This window comes from Podarcis raffonei, chromosome 5 (genome assembly GCF_027172205.1).
Source record: "Podarcis raffonei isolate rPodRaf1 chromosome 5, rPodRaf1.pri, whole genome shotgun sequence".
In the NCBI taxonomy this organism is placed as follows: Eukaryota; Metazoa; Chordata; class Lepidosauria; order Squamata; family Lacertidae; genus Podarcis; species Podarcis raffonei.
This window is the reverse complement of record NC_070606.1, coordinates 65,929,243-65,951,412: the sequence shown is the minus strand read 5'-3', so window position 1 is coordinate 65,951,412 and position 22,170 is coordinate 65,929,243. Positions and strand designations below refer to the sequence as shown.

Here is a 22,170-nt window from a genome sequence, read left to right as displayed (position 1 = left end):
CTTCTGAAATGCTTTTCCCAAAGAGAAACACCTGGTGACATCTTTATCTGTTTTTAGGTGCTAAACAAAGTTTTCCTTTTTAAAAATCTGGGCTTTTCTTCCTTAATTTGAAGTGTCTCAGATATTTGTGGCCTCTTTTAGAGGGGTAGGATCTGTAAGACTTTTCTTATTTGTATAGATGTGTTTATAGGCTTTTATTGGTTGTGTTTGTTATTATCAGTTTATAATTTGGTTTATACCGTTTCTGTAAGTTGTTTTGGGTCACTTTTGTTAGGAACGTAACTAATAAAAATAATAATAATTTTCCTGTCAACACTTGCCTACCATTGGACTTTTGGCCATTTTACTTAATACATTTTATTGTAATGTTTCCTAAGCACAAAAGGAGTTTGCATAAGGTTTTTGCATTTGAAATATATATATATATATATATATATATATATATATATATACACTCAGATTCAGTTAAATTCAACAGCCTACTAGTACAGTTTGCATACTTTGGCCATATTCATCCTGGCTGCTGAAAGCCATGGAAATAAATGAGCATTGGGATCCCTCCAGAATTCCCCCGAGAGAGACAGTTCATGACCTCTCTCAGGAAATTATTCAAGAGTTTTGAGGTAACTGTAGAGGAAACCTTGTTTCTAGCTGCTGCTGATCTTGCTTTCTGCAATATGCAGATGTGTAGGGCTCCATACAGGGTTAGAGAGTTTCTAAAGTCTAAACATATATCACCAATTCTTGCATGACTCACTGACTGCCAGATAATTTCCAGGCTCAATTCAAAGTGCTAGTTTTGACCTGTAAAGCCATATGTGCTCATGACTCCACTACCTCAAGGACTGTATTTTCCCACATTAACTGGCCCAGAACCTGTGGTTATTGTCTGAAACTCTTCTCCATGTGCTTCTTCCATGTGAGCTCTAGATCAGGGGTCGGCAACCCGTGACCCATAGATCAAAATTGTGTTTGAAAAAAAAATCATTCCAGTAGCACCTTAGAGACCAACTAAGTTTGTTATTGGTATGAGCTTTCATGTGCATGCACACTTCTTCAGATACCATGCACATGAAAGCTCACACCAGTAACAAACTTAGTTGGTCTTTAAGGTGCTACTGGAAGGAAATTTTTAATTTTGTTTCAACTACGGCAGACCAACACGGCTACCTATCTGTAACCAAAATTGTGTTGTGATTCAAAGATGAGCACTGGCACCTTGGATTGGGCCCAGAAATTCACAGGCAGCTGTGCTGTTGCTAAAACAGTTAATTGTACATGTTCATCCGTCCTTACACATTAGGAGGTGAACTGTGGCATTCTGAGCCGGCTATACCCTTTGAGTCTTCGACTCAGTTGGCTTCTTGCCAATCTTTGAATCTACAAAAGCATAGATCAATAGGACTTGACCTCACAGCTTTGGAAAAGAATGGAGCCAGTTCAACAAGTGTGGCTGAAGAAAGTCACTCCTGGCCATTGCCAGTACATGCTTATTGGGACAAAAGCACCCCCAGGCTCTTAAGCTGTTGCAATGGGGTGAATACCACTACCTCTAAAATAGGTATAACAACTCCCTTGTGCATTGCAATTACTCTGTAGCATCATTTTTACCTTGTCTAGATTCAGTTTCAGTTTGATTGTTTCACTTACTCACAACTGCTAGACACTAACTAGCTCAGGACTTATGAAGCCTCTTCCTAGACACATAACTACCGGTAGTTAAATATGTCTTTGGCATACTGATGGCATCTAACTCAAAAGCTCTGGATGGTTTCTTTCTGCAGCTTCATAGAGATGTTGAGCATTATCTGGGGCTAATACTGATCCTTGTGGAACACTGCAGGTCAGTTCTCATCTTTCTGATATGGTCCAACTTTTCTGAGATGTCCAGCAGAAGTAGTAGAGAGAGATTATCCCTGATTACTCATGCTTTCTCAGTCCCATTACAGAGGAGTCGGTGGCATGCTGTAAGGTGCATCATCACTGGTGGTGGGAGAGCACTGATTAGTCTGTCTTATTGTCATGCTCTAGAATACACCTCAGTGACTATGTATTGTGATGAGAGACCTATAGCCATAGTAAAGTGTTCTTCCAGCAAAACTTGTCCACCATCACTTATTTTCTCTGAGGACCTCAGAATTGCCTATTACACAGCTTGAAAATCTTTACTCTATGGATAATATATATTTTAAAATAAGATCATTAGATACACCGTCATCCAGTTTGTTTCCCGTTATCAGTGTTTTAGTCCTCTTCCTTGGCCTTTTTCTTGCTTGCAGGCTGTATTGGATATTTATTACATTTATAAATAACAGTTGTCAAGGCATTTGATGTTTTAATAATTCCACATTTTTGTCAATTTTAGTACTATCTGTTTTGTATTAATGTGTTTACTCTATTTTATGTCACCTTTATTTTATTTGCTTGTGGGCTTTTTAATGGTGATATGATCTTAAAAGAGGGACTAGTATTTACTTGCTATTTTATGTAAGAAAATAATACCCCTGATAAAATAAGTACATATCCGACTGCTCTTCCTTTTAAGGAACTCAGAACAAGGCATTCACAGTGTTGGCTGTGTTTCATGCACTTGTCAGGCCTAGATCTAAATTCTGGAGATGGAATTGGTTTATGAATAGAGCAAAATACTGTCGCCTAAGACCCATTTTTGTGTAGAAAGCTTTAATGATTAGGTGTCTGATTTATGTAGAAACAGAAGGTGAATCACATTTTTCTTTTTGCAGGCAAAATGTGCTGTGCTGCTCGTAAGTTTTGAGTGAAGTGAGGGGATAGTAAAATAAGGGGCTCTTTTATATCGCTGCTGTAAAATGCTCTTGTGAATATTATTAGACCATGCCGTAGTCATAGGGAAAGAGGCTACTTCCTTTAGTAAGCAGGATGGAGAACTCCAAGAGATCATCACATTGCTTCACTTAACATAATGTTTCATATGGGTTAAAGTGGGTAAGTTCTCCTGCACAGAAAGCGAGATATCCAATGTGTGCCAGTGCACGCAAGGTCTCCTTCCCTCTGCCTATGCCCCCCCCCCATCTATTCCAGAGAGCCCTCAACTCTCTAGGGCAGATTTGGTGGCATGAAGAGGTAGAGGGGAGGAAGGAAAAACAAAATCCACTTTGTGCAATCACAAGTCTGTTGTGCAAACAGATTGCAACAGTTAGATAATTGCCCAAAATGTGTGAATAGAACAGGTGATGGCATACTCTCCTGTATAACCTTTACAGGATTACCTACTGTTGCTTGCTTGTAATCATTTCCATACTGAATTTGTTTTTATATCTTCTGTGGTCTATGGCACCATACCTGCTTATTTTATAATTGCCTTGTTGATGCTGTGAAAAAGATTGGTTGGTTATCATGCATTGATTCTTTATGACACTGGTTTCTAATCTTTGAGACTGGATTGTCTGCTGAAGACCCACCTCTTCCCTCCCACCCCCTGAATTATTGTGATAATGGTTTATTTTGTTGTACTGGTTAAGTATGTTGTTGAACAAGATATGCACCAGTGTCTAATTGCCTTAATTTCTTGCTAGTAAATTAGGGATGGAAGTAACTTGAGTTCTTTGGAAGTTTAATAGCATGTCTGTAATTTGTGATTGGGAGACATGATGAAGTAAATTGGTAAAATAATTTTAAAATAATTAATCTGAACTGCCCCTATATCTCAGTGAGATTAGGTGACTATTGGTGTGGCATTGCCATGTAATGTTGATGTTACTATATTTATTATTTAATCAGAAACAATGCTGGATTGTTTCCAGGCAACTTACAATCAAGTTTAAAACAAAGGTGTTATTTTTAACCATTTTCTATCAACATTTAACAACAAATCATTACATAATTATCAACAATCTGGAGTGACATTAACATACAGCCTTGACACAGCTGGATCATAGTCCATTAAATACCTGGGAGATTCTTATTTTAAGTGATTGTTTCCTAGTAATGGGCATTTGACTTATCAAAAGGTATTTGGTTAACTGACTGGTCAAATAATAAAGTATTTGTTTATGACATTTATACATTTATATCCTACCTTTCCTCCAAGGAACTCAAGGTGGCACACATGATTCTCTCCCTCTTCATTTTATCCTCACAACTATGCCATGAGGTACATTAGCCTGAGAGACAGTGACATGCTCAAAGTCAGCCAGAGAGCTTCAGAGTTGAGTTTGGATTTGAACCCTGGTCTCCCAGGGCCTAGTCCAACATTCTAACCATTGCACCACACTGACTCTCATTCTTAGTTTTATTACATTTTAAATGGGTCCTTTCCTCGCCCAATTCCAGGTGCTCAGTGTAATATACATTTCTCCTTGCCCTTCACCCATTTGATCTTTGCATCAATTCTGAGGTAGGTTGGACTGAGTGTATGTGACCGGCTTCATTTCAGCTAGTAAACCTCATAGCTGAAGAAGGAATTCAACCTGGGTACCTTTGGTCCTAGTCTGACTATCTACTGCCTAGGCAGGGACCTCTGCAACTGATGCATGCTTGTGTTCCATTTTAGAGATGCCTACAGTTATAGCAGATGGAGATGCTCTTCTGCGTTACTGGGTTTCCCCCACTGCTGCAGGGCTGGGGCTAAAGCTGTCTTCACTCCTTCCCTTGCTAACAAATGACAGCATACTTATTCTTTTTAAAGAATAATAAGCTGCCCTCTACTTTGTGACAGTCTTGGAATATTTGACCACAATCAGATAGCAGCTGATCAGTTGACAATATTTGACCAATCAGTTGACTGACATGGCAACCTATTATGTGAAATTAAATAGGGCACAATAGTTTAATCATCAGTAGCTGATTTAGTCACAAGTGCTACTTCAAGAATGACTGCTACTGTATGCTTCAGAGGAAGCCACAGGCAAGAAGAAACCTGAAACCAGGGAAATTATTTCACAACCGCCTGCAATAGACACCCTCCTGAAATAGCTACTATTAAGCAGGAAGCATAGACAATTTCTTCCCTTACATCCACTTGTGCTTTTTAACATTAACTCTTTTGCTTCTGTATCAACATCTCTGTGCTTTATTTTTATTTAAACATATTGTAAAAATCTATGTTAATGCCATTCTGCTATGGAAGTAGCTGGATGTGGGTATGTTTTAAAGAAGCATCAGCCTTGTACCATCCAGCCACTGTAAAGTGTACCCCCCACAGCATTCCCCATCTTTTCTCTCTTTTACACAGTTCTGTTGCTTCATCACAGCCAGTCCTACCATTAGACAGCATGAGGCAGCCTTCTTCGGTGACAGTTGCTGGGGTGGGTGGTTAGTAGTGCAGTGCAGGAGAAGAGAGCTGTGAGTGTCACCTGGCATGCTCTGCACCCACTAAGCTAGCCTGCTGCTCTCATTGTGGTGGAGAATGCTGACCTGTCACCAGTGCTGAAGTAAGATTCAGCTACCAGTCCAGTTGACTTCGGTACAGTGGACCCTCTGGATATGGATTTAATTCGTTCCAGGGGTCCGTGCGCACCCCGAAAAATCTGTAACCAGAGGCGCCGCTTCTGCACATGTGCATGGTGTGATAGAGCACTTCTGCGCAGGCATGAGCAGCGAAACCTGGAAAAATACTTCCAGGTTTGCCGCTTTCGCAACCCAAAGATTACATATCCAGAGAGGTACGTAACCTGAGGGTCCACTTTATATGGGGTGTGGGGGAGGGGTAGGATCCATATTGTCCTTCACCTCAGGCAGCAAAATTTATTGGACCGGCCCTAGGTTTCACTCCGGTAACATCATTCTGAAGCACTTCTGAATGTTGGCATGATGTTTGTGTCATTTTACCTGCTGATTAGTAGCATATACAGTTGTACCTCGGGTTAAGTACTTAATTCGTTCTGGAGGTCCGTTCTTAACCTGAAACTGTTCTTAACCTGAAGCACCACGAATGGGGCCTCCCGCTAATGGAGCCTCCCGCTGCCGCTGCGCTGCCGGAACATGATTTCTGTTCTCAGTAGGTCAGCTGGGCATGGGTACTGCCATTACAGTGGTACCTCAGGTTAAGTGCTTAATTCATTCCGGAGGTCCGTTCTTAACCTGAAACTGTTCTTAACCTGAAGCACCACTTTAGCTAATGGGGTCTCCTGCTGCTGCCGCGCCACCGGAGCACAATTTCTGTTCTCATTCTGAAGCAAAGTTCTTAACCCAAGGTAATATTTCTGGGTTAGTGGAGTCTGTAACCTGAAGTGTATGTAACCTGAAGTGTATGTAACCCTAGGTACCACTGTATTGCAGGATGCAGTAGCAGTAGCAGAAATGGCATTCAAAGCTACTTTGATAATATATTTGTATCCTGCTCCATCTCAGGGGCCTTGGACAAGTACTGTAGAAGTAATTTTCCCCTTGCTACTGATGACTGAGAGCTTTGTCTAAGTATTTCCATAAAAATATTATGGCGTTTTGGTAGCTGTAGCGTTGGGGAGAAGTCACCTCTCTTTTTCATTGCCATCTTGGGTTGCTTCTTACTGTGTAATAATAATGTTTCCCTTTCTAGTTGTATATCAAAACATCAGTCTTATGTTACTGTATACAGGTTAAGTACTAATTATCTAGTGTCTGGAGCCATTGTAACTAGCTCATATTTATCTTAAGCCTTCTAAATATAGTGCCTTTCAGACATGAGCAACAAAATATCTGCAGTTAAATCTCTAGAGTTAAGCAGTAATTTTATAAAGATGAAAGACTTAGAAGCGCATAAAATAAGCATAGATCATAAGTTAAATAATCTCCAGATGATTCATTTACTACTTGGAAACATTGGTAGAATTCTGTTAAGGCACTTGATAGCAATATGATTTTGGAGGTATGCTTAAAATTCCTTTTAATCTATTACTTAAAATACTGAAGAGGTTTAAGTTACAATTGCTTGAATAATAGTGGATGGTGTATTTTGCAAGATGACGGGTTTCTGTTGGCTTTGCATACTTGCATCAACTTCATGTGTTTAATAACAGCAACAACAAAGGGCTGTATTCAAACAACAAAGGACTGACTCAATGGACTTTGGTCCACAGAACAGAGCTTTTTCTTCTTCGCTAGGCTTGGGGACCCTCCAGAACAGATTTTGGGGGCATACAGGGGAAGGGGAGGAAATGGAAGTCCCATTGTGCCAGTGGATACAACCCAAAATAGGCCAAATAAAGAGTTGCTATGATAAATCTTGTCATAGAAGCTTGGACATTACGTTGAGTCAACAGTAAAGATAATTGTGTTAAAATTGACTCCTGTCGGAATCATGGGAACTATTCTGCAGGCTGGAAATAGTGCTCTGTGTATAATATGCTAACAGGTTTTATATTCCACCTTGAGCCACCTAAGTTGGGACGTTTTGGAATACGAAATGGAAGTGCTGTTCTATCTACTGTAATTTGTTCTGGCTTCTGTTGAACAGTTGTGGTGGTCCTAAAGAGAACATATAAGGGATGCTCCCCCCCCCCCAAGCTGGTCTTGCTTTATCCACTATGTAAAGCAAAAGAAACATACAGGCAACTCCCCATTTGCTCAGGGGTTGCCTTCCGGCTCATAGTGTATGTCAGCAGAGTGCGCATTAGCCTGGCCCATTCCACCCCCTTACAGGGCTGAAAATGGCATGTATGTCAGTGGTTGCACATGCCTTGAACACACACAAAATGGGAGTTGCCTGTGCTCTACATTCAATGGGGGTTGCATGGAGGGATCTTCTTGGGTGAGGATGGGACTGTGTGCCTTGAAAATTGACAGCAACACTTTCTTGTGATTATTTGACTTGCTTGTAATTTTCCTGAAGTATATTCTAATGAAAATATGCTACTTCATATATTACACACAGGTAAACCATGACTTGCTATTGATTGAAGCTCCCTATTGTGTGTATTGTCTTATTACTGCTTCTTGATGTATCTGCTACATGATATGTGTGTATTTGCAGTCACATTTCTGTCACATTCACATTTTACATTTTTTGATCTTTTACATGTGCGTGTAACATTATCGTTGACAGAATACCTTCAATGCATCTAGAAGAAACCAGACTGAAGTTTCCTGAAGTAACATGTCTCAAAATTGCCTAGTTAAGATTTTTTGCTGCAAAACCTCTTAGCACCTTATGAACTAACAAGCTTTATGATATATTGTTTGCAGGGGTATGTATATACAGTGGTACCTTGGGTTACAGATGCTTTGAGTAACAGATGCTTTGGGTTACAAACTCCACTAACCAGAAAGTGGTTGCTCCAGGTTAAGAACTTTGCCCCAGGATAAGAACGGAAATCGCGTGGCAGTGGCGCAATGGCAGCAGGAGGCCCCATTAGTGAAAACGCGCCTCAGGTTAAGAACCGACCTCTGGAACAAATTAAGTTCTTAACCTGTGGTACCACTGTATGTGTACATATGGGTCATGGAGAAAAAAGTGTAAATAGCAAGTGATAGTACCTGCCAATAATTCTTATTACTATCAATACATGAGAAACAAGTCATTGTCTACAGAAAAGAGTTAGTTTATGATTATATCATGGCAGGGACGCGGGTGGCGATGTGGGTAAAAGCCTCAGCGCCTAGGGCTTGCCGATCGAAAGGTCGGCGGTTCAAATCCCTGCGGCGGGGTGTGCTCCCGCTGCTCGGTCCCAGCGCCTGCCAACCTAGCAGTTCGAAAGCACCCCCGGGTGCAAGTAGATAAATAGGGACCGCTTACTAGCGGGAAGGTAAATGGCGTTTCCGTGTGCGGCTCTGGCTCGCCAGAGCAGTGATGTCACGCTGGCCACGTGACCCGGAAGTGTCTGCGGACAGCACTGGCCCCCGGCCTCTTGAGTGAGATGGGCGTACAACCCCAGAGTCTGTCAAGACTGGCCCGTATGGGCAGGGGTACCTTTACCTTTACTTTTTATATCATGGCAGTTATCAGTGGGAGAACATTTTGCTCCCAGGATGCTCTATTGCTGACCTAAACATTGCTGTTCTTCAACAGGGAGTATGAGTCGCAATGCCTGATTGGGAATGTGTGTTTATTACATGAATCTGTGGTAACACCCCCCCCCCCATTTCTAGACTGTTGAAATATGTGATTTGGTATTTGTTTACCTTTTGGTGGAAGTCCTCTGTTGGAGTGTTACAGTCTCTGACAAACCTATGTATGTCTATTCAATAGTACGCGTCATTGATATCCATGAATTTGTGGGGTGCTTCAGGGTTCTGTCCTCTCCCCCATGCTTTTCAACATCTACATGCAGCCACTGGGAGAGGTCATCAGGGGGTTTGGGCTGAGTGTTCATCAGTATGCGGGTGATACTCAGCTCTACGTCTCTTTCAAATCAGAACCAGTGAAGGCAGTGAAGATCCTGTGTGAGTGCCTGGAGGCGGATGGAGAATGGATGGTGGCTAACAGGTTGAGGTTGAATCCTGACAAGACAGAAGTACTGTTTTTGGGGGACAGGCGGGCAGATGTGGAGGACTCCCTGGTCCTGAATGGGGTAACTGTCCCCCTGAAGGACCAGGTGCACAGCCTGGGAGTCATTTTGGACTCACAGCTGTCCATGGAGGCACAGGTCAATTCTGTGTCCAGGTCAGCTGTTTATCAGCTCCATCTGGTATGCTAGCTGAGACCCTACCTGCCCGCAGACTGTCTCGCCAGAGTGGTGCATGCTCTAGTTATCTCTCACTTGGACTACTGCAATGCGCTCTATGTGGGGCTACCTTTAAAGGTGACCCAGAAACTACAACTAATCCAGAATGCGGCAGCTAGACTGGTGACTGGGAGCGGCCGCCGTGACCACATAACACCGGTCTTGAAAGACATACATTGGCTCCCAGTACGTTTCCGAGCACAATTCAAAGTGTTGGTGCTGACCTTTAAAGCCCTAAACGGCCTTGGTCCTGTATACTTGAAGGAGCGTCTCCACCCCCATCGTTCTGCCCGGACACTGAGGTCCAGTGCCGAGGGCCTTCTGGCGGTTCCCTCGCTGCGAGAAGCCAAGTTACAGGGAACCAGTCAGAGGGTCTTCTCGGTAGTGGCACCTGCCCTGTGGTACGCCCTCCCACCAGATGTCAAAGAGAAAAACTACCAGACTTTTAGAAGACATCTGAAGGCAGCCCTGTTTAGGGAAACTTTTAATGTTTAATAGACTATTGTATTTTAATATTCTGTTGGAAGCCGCCCAGAGTGACTGGGGAAACCCAGTCAGATGGACGGGGTATAAATAATAAATTATTATTATTATATAATTGTGAGATGTTGTTAATTGGTGTTTGTATGCCTAATCAGTGCTGCCATGCTTTGTGCAAAAATTCAGCTCTATTTTGGTTTTGAAATGGCTTGCAGTAATTCACTTCCTGTTTTAAACATGACTATAAAGTACAAAAGAGGATTTCCTCTTACACCATGAACAAGCTTAGTAAAGGACATCTTGAGTAGTGCATTCATAAAGCAAGGGTTCCAATTTGTCAAAAGTCAAGACAAATGCTCTAAGGCTCCTGTTTTAATAAAAGGAGACTGGTGGACCACACACCTTCATATCTCAAACCTAGCAGCTGAAAGGGAAACACTTTGTTAGTTTGGCTTGTTTCATGCAGGGCTTTTTAAAGGCTTTTTAAAGAAACCAGAGTGTAGACAACCAGGAAGCAGAAGTTGCTATTTCTCCCAGTGCACCATTAGACAGTGAAAGCGGAGCATGGATAGAGATTACTTAACTGTCCTTGCTGAAAAGTAAGGAGTTAGCTCTCCATACAGCTTCAAGTGAAAGAGGTAAATAATGTACTCTTAATGTAGCCGCTGCACAAACTTCCTTAGGGGAGATCTGCTTGCACTTTAAAAGTTCATTAATTTAAGAAACATAATTCTTTTTAATACTGGACCACATTAAGTGTTCTTGTGCCCATATTTAAGTAGCCAAAACCCATGCATGAGAGAGGGAATCAGTAGATTCAGTGTCACCCCAAGGTTTTCACGTTCTCTAAAGCTGTAGGGGGAGTATAAAAGGTGTTGGGTGGTGGGACTCAAAACAGTCACATAAGAACTTAATGCCGTGAAATCTTGTGAGACTGAGGGGGGCTGAAATGGTAACTGGATAGAAGGGGAAATTGAATGGAGTAGTGGCAAGGAAAGGAGAAGACACACAGATATGAAAAAAGTGGAAAGTGCCATCTCATTGTAGATCACTCACTTTCTGGTTGAGACTGAGAGGCTATTATAAAATATTCCCAGAGACATAGCCCATAGAGTTCAGTGGAGAAACTGAAAGACACGTGTAGCTGGAATTGGTCACGTGTGTGCTCACCTCTATAGAAATCTCTAAAATGGAGGAGAAGGGGGTAAGCTGGCCTATGAGAACTGGGCAAACTCTCATAGGCCATTATACTGGCCAGTTCTCATAGGCCATTATACTTCAGCATTTAATGCTTTTGGTTCAGGTTTTCTTGTCATTTTCCTTGCTCTGTGCATAATTATTGAAGAGGGAAGAACCCATTTGAGTTAGGATTACTTTGCTGTTTTGACTGCAAAGGTGCCCTTCTCCATTGTCTCTCGAGACTGACAGATGCCAACAACTTTATTAAGATTTTTGGTACTTCATGAAATCTGGTTTTCTCCATGTTCTTTCAAAAAGGGGGGGGGAAAGTAGGTACCCATTACAAACAGAATTTAGTTGGAACCCTGGAATATATCTGGGATATGGTTAATGTTGTTGAGTTCTCTGAACTTGTTTTTGGAGCAGAGATGCACATAGAATAACTCTCTAACTTGGATTCACATGTGTCTTCACTGTGTTCCTAGTGAGAGCATCCTTGTTCTGTATTTTTATGGAACTAGGGACCATTCTGTTTCCGTCTGAAATAAGAGCTTGCCTATGAATAATCACTTAAGCAGTGACTAACAGATACTCAAGCAATGACTAACAGAGAAGTTGAAAACTAGAGTTCCTGAAATAGCCTGCCAGTTTTCTTGCATAAGGTAAACGGCAATACAGAACAGCTACTTGCTGCTGTCCTTTAGGTGGGCGGTTAGGGGAGTTTTGTTCCACCAGATCCTTAATGTTTGTTGACTTGATCTAATTGCAGTTTTGTTTATTTGAACAATTATGGCCTGAATGTTCTTCTTGAGGTGTATTACAGTAATGCCAAAGGGGATGTTAAATAAATGTTTTTATACATTTATACAATAATATTGAATAGGAGGAGCAATCCTCTTTTTGTTGTTGCTTCCCCCCACCCCCGAATCATGGTTCAGATTCTCCTTTGTGTAGTTGGATATTTCCCCTTTATGTGTATGTTTTTAAAGGAATGTGGTGAAAAGAATGCCTGTATATTTTATGCTTGACCAGGCCCAAATCTTTATTGACCTCAGGTATGTGTATTGGAAGTGCTTGAAGCTAAATGAGAATCTGCCTTAAATGTAAACTTGGCTTCCGTGTAAGTTACCGTATCAGGGGTCAGCAACCTTTCTCAGCTGTGGGTTGGTCCACTGTCCCTTAGACCATGTGGTGGGCCAGACTATATTTTGGGGTGGGGGTGGGGAATGAACGAATTCCTATGCCCCACAAATAACCCAGAGATGCAATTTAAATAAAAGCACACATTAATCATGTAAAAACATCAGGCAGGCCCCACAAATAACCCAGAGATGCATTTTAAATAAAAGGACACATTCTACTTATGTAAAAACTCGCTGATTCCTGGACCGTCTGCAGGCCAGATTGAGAAGGCTATTGGGCCACATCCAGCCCATGGGCCTTAGGTTGCCTACCCCTGCTCTACACAGTTTGTTCATCTAATTTCCCAGGCGTGAAGATTGCTTTAATTAATCCCGGATTATTCTTTTTAGCCTCTGGTTATGTCACTACAAATTTGCACATGCTTTGCTGAGTCAATATCTCAAGTTTAACAAGACTGTCTGATAACTTTGTTCAAAGCAGGCCAAGTTTCTGCCTTGTCTAGGTTCATTGTAAATGGGTTCTCAAAAAATGAAGTTGGAATGGAAGTATAATTCTAGGTTGACATGGTTGGTTTTAGAGGGTTCCATGGGCTCAAATGCTCCCTTTCCTTCTCTACAAATTACCACTCGCTTTTCTGATGAATGTTAACTATCATTTGCTATTTCACTGCAGGCACAAAGCCGAGTCAGAAATACAGTGCCATATTGGGTATGAAGTATGTGAGAGACTCTCTTTCTGTTAAACATTTAGTGCACTTTGTTTCAATGTCTGTTTGTTCTGGTCACTGGATAATTACTTGTAAATTACAGGACTGCTGCTGTTACTATAACCCCCAGTTTATAGTGTGACTCTTCAGCACAAAACATGTCTGGAAGCTATGGGTAGTTGCACAATTCTGAACAGATTAAATTTGAATCCAGACAAACTGGAGATCTCCTTGTATCCTTAAGGGAGAAGGTTTGAGGTCAATGGAGTAACAATTATTCCATCAAAACATATACAGAATCTGGGAGCCTTGTTTGATTTTGCCCTGTGTTTTGGTCAGCATGGTCAAGTTCAGAATCTCTTTTAAATGTATCTCATTGTTGGATAAAAGCAGAAACTATTTCTCTAGTGCCAGCTGAGCCACAACTGATTTGGAGAAATCCCTGATATATTGTCTCTACTTGCTGATTTGAAGAAGGTCCTCATTGTGTTCCTTCCTCCCTGTTAGTACTGTGTGCATGTGCTACAGCAGGGAAGCACATCTCTCCCTTTGGCCAGGCAGACACCTGTCCCTGAAAAGCTTCAGGAGGGCTACCGGCCAGGCAGTACTGGTGTATCTTGCAGCTAGCTGGTACTTCTCGTAGTGGGGCTGGAGAGCTGAAAATAATGCCAATATACTTCACAACTGGCAACCAGTGTACTCCCTTTGGTTTCAAATAGTACATGGATACACCAGTAAAAAAAGCGTGGGGCTTAGTTTGGTCAGAATCGAGTATACACTTTCAGAATTAATTCTAAATACATTACTTCTGGTAAATGAGCCACCATAACTGCAAGAGGGGCATGAAAAGTTGTGTCCTGGGCTTTTTGGACTCCCCTATCCATGTACTATCTGAAACCAAAGGGGCGCATTGGTTGCCAGATGTGATTCCCCCCCCCAAGCTCTCCTACCCCACTATCCCAACATAGCCTGAGATGGACCACCCTCAGGTTTCTGCAACCAAGAGGCCTCTGGAGCATCCCTTTGCTTTGTACTGAGAGGAATACCTGCCAGAATCCTTTGTGAAGTGAGGGCTGGACCATCCCTGGTGAGGATGCCTTGAAGCAGCAATAATATGACTGAGGGAGGATCTTGGTAAGAGATCAGGCTCGCCACACTGAATAAACTGGTAGTCCTTGGTGTAAATTAAAGCATATTGTGGTGGGTGGCTGTTTGTGACTGCACAAAACCGGGCAAATATACCTCTAATGTTGCTTACTCTAAACTTTAGAATGATGTTTTCAAACAGTAAGTCATTAAAATGTATATAGGTTATCTGTACTTCCTGTAGGGCTGCAATGTTTAATCAGTTAATTGGTTAGTTGAAAAAAACAACAACTAGAGAAATGCTGTCAAGTACCCAAATACAGTCGTACCTTGGAAGTCGAGCAGCCTAGTTCTCGAACGTTTTGGCTCCTGAACAATCGAAACCCGGAAGTGACTGTTCCGGTTTTTGAATGTTGTTTTGGAAGCTGAACATCGGACGGGACTTCCACAGCTTCTGATTGGCTGCAGGAGAGCTCCTGCAGCCAATCAGAAGCCGTGCTTTGTTTTTTGAATGTTTTGGAAGTTGAACGGACTTCCGGAATGGATTCCGTTCGACTTCCAAGGTACGACTGTAGTACTTTTTTATTTTTAACAGAAATACTTACAAAAGCTGTAGGTGGCAAACATCTTAAAAAGTATTCTCCCTTTCCTTTAAAATAGGAGGTAATTAATTTTTTAATTTTTTTAAAGATTCCTGCTTTGCTACTCACACATTTCTTCCAGAAATGGAAGAAAATATGCTTCTTGCTTTTACCAGAATTCATTACAATTAATCAGTTAATATTTATTTGTAATAAGTTTCTGGTTTTCATGTAGGTAACAATTCAACAGGGCAGTTGTAAGCTGCATCGTATTAAATCTACTGGAGAGACACTTGAGAGAAAAGGAACCAAAGGAGCTATTAAGTTGTACATTATTTGCTAAAGAACTGTTATGAGTTTGCATTAAAATAGAAAGAAAGATAATGCTAAGCAAGTATCATCATTCAGTAAATCCTCACCAGTGCCAGTAACAAAGAAATACCTTTCCTGCTGTAAGCCAGAGTGCCTTTTAAGTAGCTCAGAAGAACGTCATATCAAGTAACCTTTCATCTTGGCTCTTTGCTGGTTGAGATGGGAGGAGTGGAATGGAATTACTAAAAGGTGTGTAGCCTGGAGGGACAAACTGCTCCTTTGTTAACAGGAAAACTGCAGTCCTGTTATAAACTCCCATTGAGCTCAGTGGGACTGACTTCAGAGTAGACGTGCCTAGATTGCACTTCAGTTGCACTCTTAACAAATGCTAAGTTGAACACAGAATTTAATTGTATTTTAGTCATGACATTTCTTATTTGGGGACATTTTAAAGCACTTAAATCTGTTCCGACTCCTTTAGACAGTGAATAAACAAAATCTGATATGTTTATGACAGTGAAGCTTCTGGCATATATGGAATTAGGTGGTGTGGTGGGATGGAATGATCAGTGAACTAAATGGTTTATAGTTCAGCTTCTGTGGAAAGAAGTTAGAATAGATTGGAGTTAAAGCTGCATGTGGGTCAGTCCAAAGAGCAGGGAGGCAGAACTGTGTGGTTAACTAGAAGGACTTGGGGAAAACTATAAATAGGGCCTAAAGTCAGGAGGGATTCAGCAGGAGTTGCAAGCAAGGTAGATTGATTAATGGATTTAAACCAGTGCAGTTTAAAATAAATAAAATAAAATAAAAGTCTTATGGTTACTGGCATAACCATTTCATCCAATGAAGTTGAATTGCCTATATTTACTAGGTAGAATGTAACTACTCACGTTTGAGAAATGATCAAATTAGTTCTTCATTTACACTCCTTTAATCCAATGGCCTGGTTCATGCTTCACATTAAACCATAGTTAAAATAAGCTATGGTTTATTGTGAATGAGCAAAATGCTGGTGCACACTCCAGAATAATAGGCAATTAGCTTAATCCCCGTTTCTGTTGTGCTGCTGAGAAATGTCATCCAGATTCAGGCTCATGGTTGGTTTTTCTCTAGACAAACCAGAACAGAAGCCAATGTTTTGGTCTTTGGTTTAAAGTTTGTAGTTTGGAGGAAACAAATTGCAAACCTAAGTCGCATGATTCAACAAGCCAGACCATAGCTTATTTTCCAGGAGTGTAACAGGAAGAGGGGAGGATCAGAAATATCCCAGTTGTTGGCATCTATTGTTTTTGATGGCAGGGTGGTTTCAGAGTGCTGAATTTCATTCACATTGATTTGAACTTGCCTGGTAACTATTTGGTTGCAGGAATTAAGTCACCTTTCTAATCAAAATAGTCTTGTTTGATGAGTAGTAATTATTTGTGCACCTGTGACTTCCATTAGGCAGTTAAATGAAATAATGAGCCCCATGACAGCAAGGGAGATTCTATATTTGAAACAAACATTTTAGAATAGTGACCCAAATGCTGGAAACAGTTTTCAAATTACCTGTTTGAAACAATTAAATATATATACACATTTATTTTGCATCCAGCCTGATGTTCATTTAGCAAGATAATTTTAAAAAACAACAACAAAAGAATAAGAAGATTTCCTGGGCTGTGTTAATTGGGTGACATAGCACCTTTCCTTGTTGGAGGGGTCATGTTACATCCACCCAAAACAAAGCACTGGAAAACCACCATCAAGCAAATATAAAGAGACTTAATTGCAAGCCATTTCCTAGGCTCTTTTCAGTTCTGTTTGCTTCACAGAGTCTCCTGCCTTATTACCTTTTTGCTGCAGAATGATCAAAGTTGTGTGTTTCTACTCACTGCTGTTTTGCAGAATTATGGGAGGATTGCAGGTATGAAGTGCTGCAGTGAGAAATACCTCTATTGCCAAAAAATGTGGTACCCAAATTTTGTATCGTGTCAATAATCTCTTTGGGAGGTTACAACATAAAGAATAAAATCTAGATTCTGTTCAGTGTGTGTGTGTTGTCTGATGCATCTTTAAAGTTGATGCTTTTGTGGTGCTGGAAGAACTCAAAGGCATTTTCTTCTCTTTCTGTGGTTTTGTGGGCAGTGATGTTAGTATGAAAATGGAATTCTATATTAAGTGGCCACCAGGAAAAGAATGTTAAAATTTCAGAAGTGTAGGTGGAAGGGTTGGTGAGTCAAGGTGAAAGGGAAGAAAATGAACTTCAGGCGTATGCTTTGCTCAGTTGGCAGCAAAAGGCATAGAAATTTAAGCGCAAAATGGATTTGACAGTAGTAGATGTGAGGGCATGTGACAGAGGCAGAAGGACTTGAAGAGTCAACATTTTCCAAACAAGCAGCAAGCTAGCAGAATTGGTAAAAGATCAAGGTGATGTCTTGTTTCAGTGTCCCACCCCCAAAACACTGTGACTGGAGAACCCTGATAGAATAAGTACAGTATCGTTGATTAGAGACTAGAATTGTTAGTCACAGAGATCTCTCCCCCACCCCTATCCTGCTCTGCCCAAGTATTTTTCTTAGGTGCAAACTTGGGTACAAATGTTTCACTTTTTGCAGGTGTACTATCTGAAGTGCTTTTTTCAATGTATGAATTTCCAAGATGCCCCAGATTCCTTCAGAGGTCCCTGATTTGGTTTAAGATGCCTCAGGAAGATACTACTTGCCCGAATCTGTCTGAAACACCATGCTTCTGTTCAGGATTCATTTGAATCTGTTGCACATTTCTAATAAGATCTCTTTCCCCTATAGAGAATATTAACAATGTGTGCAAGACTTGGAATTCAAGAAGAGTAAACAAGGTGTAACATGCCTTTTCTATCTTTACTGACTCTGTGTTTTATTTAATTGCAGTGCATTGACTAGCCATTAAGTATCATGTCTGACAACGGAGAACTCGAAGATAAGCCACCAGCTCCACCTGTTCGGATGAGCAGCACTATCTTCAGTTCAGGAGGGAAAGATCCATTATCTGCTAATCATAGCTTGAAACCCCTGCCCTCTGTTCCAGAAGAGAAAAAGCCTAGGAACAAAATCATCTCTATTTTCTCTGGCACTGAAAAAGGTAAGATGCTGCATTGTGTGGGTTCAAGACCTTCTTCCCTTTGCAACTCCATTGTGCCATATGCATACTTTTAGCTAGGAAACACAAGACTTACAGAACAGTGCAACATGGATCTCATTTCAGTGATTGCACTGGCACACAAAAAAGTAGCAACCAGCTTCACTGTTACTCAGCTGGGCAAATGCAGTGGGACTCCTTGGGTTTGTGTTCTTTTTCTTTCGGTCCCTCTCCCTAGGAGTGGGGAAAATAATCTGGTTGAGTACATGCAGGCTTTCTCTCTGTCCCTCTTCCTGCTAGGAAGAGATTGGCCAAAAGCAGGCCATTCCAGCCAGGGTAGATCCAAATAGAGTCCTGTGACAGAGGTCTACCTGGAGGCAGCACATTGGAGTTATGTTTTCTCTTCCTCTCCCTTCTCTGGGAGGCGGAGAGAGACAGACTGGTATGCAGCCTATGAAATGGAGAATCACCCTCCTTTTTACGAGGGAATGGGAAGAGAAGCAGCCTGTAGAATTACAATGCAACTGAACATACCATACACTCTTGTCTAGTTGGCTGGAGGCAATCCTCCCTGGATTCATCTTTGTTAAATTTAATAACTGAAGTCAGACTATGGGCCCATCTAGCGCAGTATTTCCTACTGTCACTGACAGCTGCAATCCTAATCCCACTCGTCTAGGAGCAAGCCCTGTTGAATTTAACAGGACTCACCTCTGAGTAGACATGGTTAGGATTGTCCTGTAAATTTCACCAAGCCCACTTTTGACTAAAATTAGTAGAGCTGTGTTACAGGCTTGTGCAGCTTTAATGTTTTGAAAGTTTGGAGGATTTGAGAAAATTAGGCAAATGTTTTGGAGAAAATGGCCGGGGGAAATGAAAATGCTTACATCTTAATCTTCGGTATAGTCTTTAACTGCTCACCTAATTGTAAGCTTAGACTTGAGGTGAAAAATATAGGTTGCAAATGTACTTAGCTCACACAAGTACAATGTTATAGAGCCAACATGCAGAAACTAGTTTCAAATGGTCATTTTCCAGGTTGAATTGCAAACACAAAGATGCAGGAAAATCTAGGCAAAATGCCTTCACGCTACCAAGCAAGAAATGCAGACCCAAAAAAGCAGGCAGCCCCCTCCTGCAAACAACCAAATGCCCTCAATTAAAATAAAAATTTGAGAGAGGCTGGGCGGCTTAGTGAGTGCCAGGATGGGTGTTTGAGTTTTCTTCTACATGACTTAGCTGAAATTTGTTACATGTCTGTTTCAAGACATCCTGGTTACTAGAATCATGGGGCATATTTGTGCACCTAAGAGTTATGTTTAAAGAATATTTGCTGGCTAGGTTTACTAAATTTTAAAAGAGCTGTTTTACAGCTGTTTTCCTAGGCTGACTATTCTGTTGTTCTTGTAGGGAGTAGGAAAAAGGAAAAAGAAAGGCCTGAAATCTCTCCTCCGTCAGACTTTGAACATACCATTCATGTTGGCTTTGATGCAGTTACAGGAGAATTCACTGTAAGTATGCCAAGCTTCTCTCTGTTCAGTGTGTACTAACTTATGGTTGATAAGAAATATAATATTTTCTTTTTAAGCACTGTTGCTACCAGTGTATTTCATCACTGAAAAACATTCTCAATACATTTTTCTCCTGTTGCACCAATAGGAAAGCTGTAGAAAACTGAAATAATGAAATGGGGTAAATTTAACTTAAAATAGATGTTATATTGCAAAATACTGTTTCTCATTATAACAACAAACTGGACCTCTTTATGAAATTTTGATTATGCTGACTTGTTTCATTGTATTGTCTGTAGAATCTTGAAATAGTGATTTTGTCCTGTGTCCATGTGAATTATTTAAACTTGTGGATTTTCTACTTTAGATGTAATTTTGTATTCTTTTCCTAGGGAATGCCAGAGCAGTGGGCTCGGCTGCTACAGACATCAAATATCACCAAGCTAGAACAGAAGAAGAATCCTCAGGCTGTCCTTGATGTGCTGAAGTTCTATGATTCTAAAGACACAGCAAGACAGAAATATTTGAGTTTTTCTGCTACAGGTAAGCTTTAGAATACTGTGGGAAAATTCAGGGGGAGCCTCAGATTGTTCTTGAGAAGCGTTAAAGAATTTGCTTCTAAAATGAAGAAGCAGTGCAGTGAAACTCTTCAATTTATAGTGCTTTGGAGAAATGGCAGTGTGGGCCACCAGCTTTCAGTAAGCCAAAATTCTAATGATGGATAAGATCCATTACTGCCCCTTTAGTTTAAATAGTTAGAAGAAGTTTATTTGAAGTACTTGATCATGAAAGAATAAGTAATATCCATTCATTTTCTTAAACATTTTTGAGTCTACGATCCCTATCTTTGTATTCTTACGTTTTTTGTTTTTTTGTAGAAAGTTAAACTGAGTTACACACAATTGATTCCCAAAGGATGGAGATTTAGAAGAAGGGCTGTAAAAACTTGCAAGAATCATTGTATATATTGATACGTTGTCATTAATAGGAGGATGGGGAATTGTAGTGAGCCCTTGTACAAAATTGAGGGGGAAGGGTCTTGAAATTCTAAAGCTCATTAACTAAGCTTTCAGGCAGACATAGTTGGATACAACCCTAAGTCATTCTCAAAGTTAACCCATAAAAATCAGTGCAGTTAGTCAAGTTTACGCATTTCACTCTGCTCTGAGTGTGTTGAGTTGGATAGAACCCATATGCTACTTGATACTTTCAGGTATTCTCTGTATTTGATGAGGACAGATTTTCAGAATAGTTGGAATATTCTCACATTACTAATGAATTTGATATCACACAATTTTAACATAGGCTCACAAAAGTACTGCGAACTAATATCAAATGTGAACATGTAAATTAAAAAAACAGACAAACAAGGCGTATAATACCAAAACGAGATGAAGACTTGGCTTCCCTTAATTTGGAGTTTGAATTCACATTAGTTAAGGGTCAACAAGTTTGAGTTTACCTACACGTATAAAACTTTGCTTTTCCAAGTTATCCTTAGTTTTGATGTAACAGTTTTGGTATTGACTTTCTGTTTATGTAGAGGTTTTGTTTAATATAACAAAACTGGCTCTAAATGTTTTAGGCACCGATTATATCCACATTTATCTAGAAATCTCGGTTTTAAAAAAAGTGAACCTATTCTACTGAGAGCATGAAAGAAGAATAGAGTTCTTAACTCACATTTCAATCTCTCCTATAGAAAGAGCCCAATACTTTTCATTTAGCATTGTTACTCCTATTGTAAAATGCCTTAAAATCTTTTGGTGTTTCTCTTGGTTAAATTTTCAAATTTCTCTTTTTTTAGACAAAGATGGATTCCCCTCAGGAGCACCAGCAGTAAGTGTGCTTTATTACATTTCTCAGAAGTATTCATACTGCTCTATTGCAGTTCTTGGTGTGAATCAAGCCTAGTGAGATACAGTAGCTTTCAAGCTTTGCTTTTTTGAGTATTGTCTGGTTTGAGGTATGAGTCACCAGAGAGACACTTCACCTGACTTTTTTTTTTAAAAAAAATTAAAGCTGGATACATCGGTAGATGGGATTCTTTCTTGGTCCACTCCTGTAATTTATTACGTCACTTGTCACGTGGTTGACAAGTTCAGAGGCTGCTGTTGTATCAAAACCAAAGTTCCATATATCCACTCTCTTGCTTGCCAATAGCAAGACCTGCCCCCATCCCGGTGCAGTGTGCATCAAAACATTGCTTCTCCTTTCCTTCCTCATTTTGACCGTTGAGAGGTTATTTTCTGTCCTTTTGAGTTGGGCTTCTTTGGCCAGTGCTTTTGCTGGCTTCGTGTGCTGTTGTTACTGCCTCCTGCAAAAGCCCATAGGGAAGGGGGAGAGATTATATCCTTTATTCACTCCACAGAGAACTTGGGGAGTGGGTGGAGGGAGTTCAAAGGCAGTAGCAGTGAGGAGCTGCTTGAAATGCTCTTATCGGGATAGACAAA

At 40.7% G+C, this 22,170-nt stretch overlaps 1 protein-coding gene across 1 annotated transcript in view; it reads left to right on the top strand.

Annotated features, from left to right (window-relative positions):
- The window catches only part of PAK2 (p21 (RAC1) activated kinase 2), a 39,953-nt gene that overhangs the window by 3,960 nt on the left and 13,823 nt on the right, over positions 1 to 22,170 (top strand). The window contains exons 2-5 of the mRNA XM_053389871.1: positions 17,999 to 18,209; positions 19,617 to 19,717; positions 20,110 to 20,260; positions 21,525 to 21,556. Of these exons, the coding sequence (XP_053245846.1) occupies positions 18,023 to 18,209; positions 19,617 to 19,717; positions 20,110 to 20,260; positions 21,525 to 21,556 (471 nt within the window). The 5' untranslated portion in view covers positions 17,999 to 18,022. The remainder of the gene's footprint in view (positions 1 to 17,998; positions 18,210 to 19,616; positions 19,718 to 20,109; positions 20,261 to 21,524; positions 21,557 to 22,170) is intronic.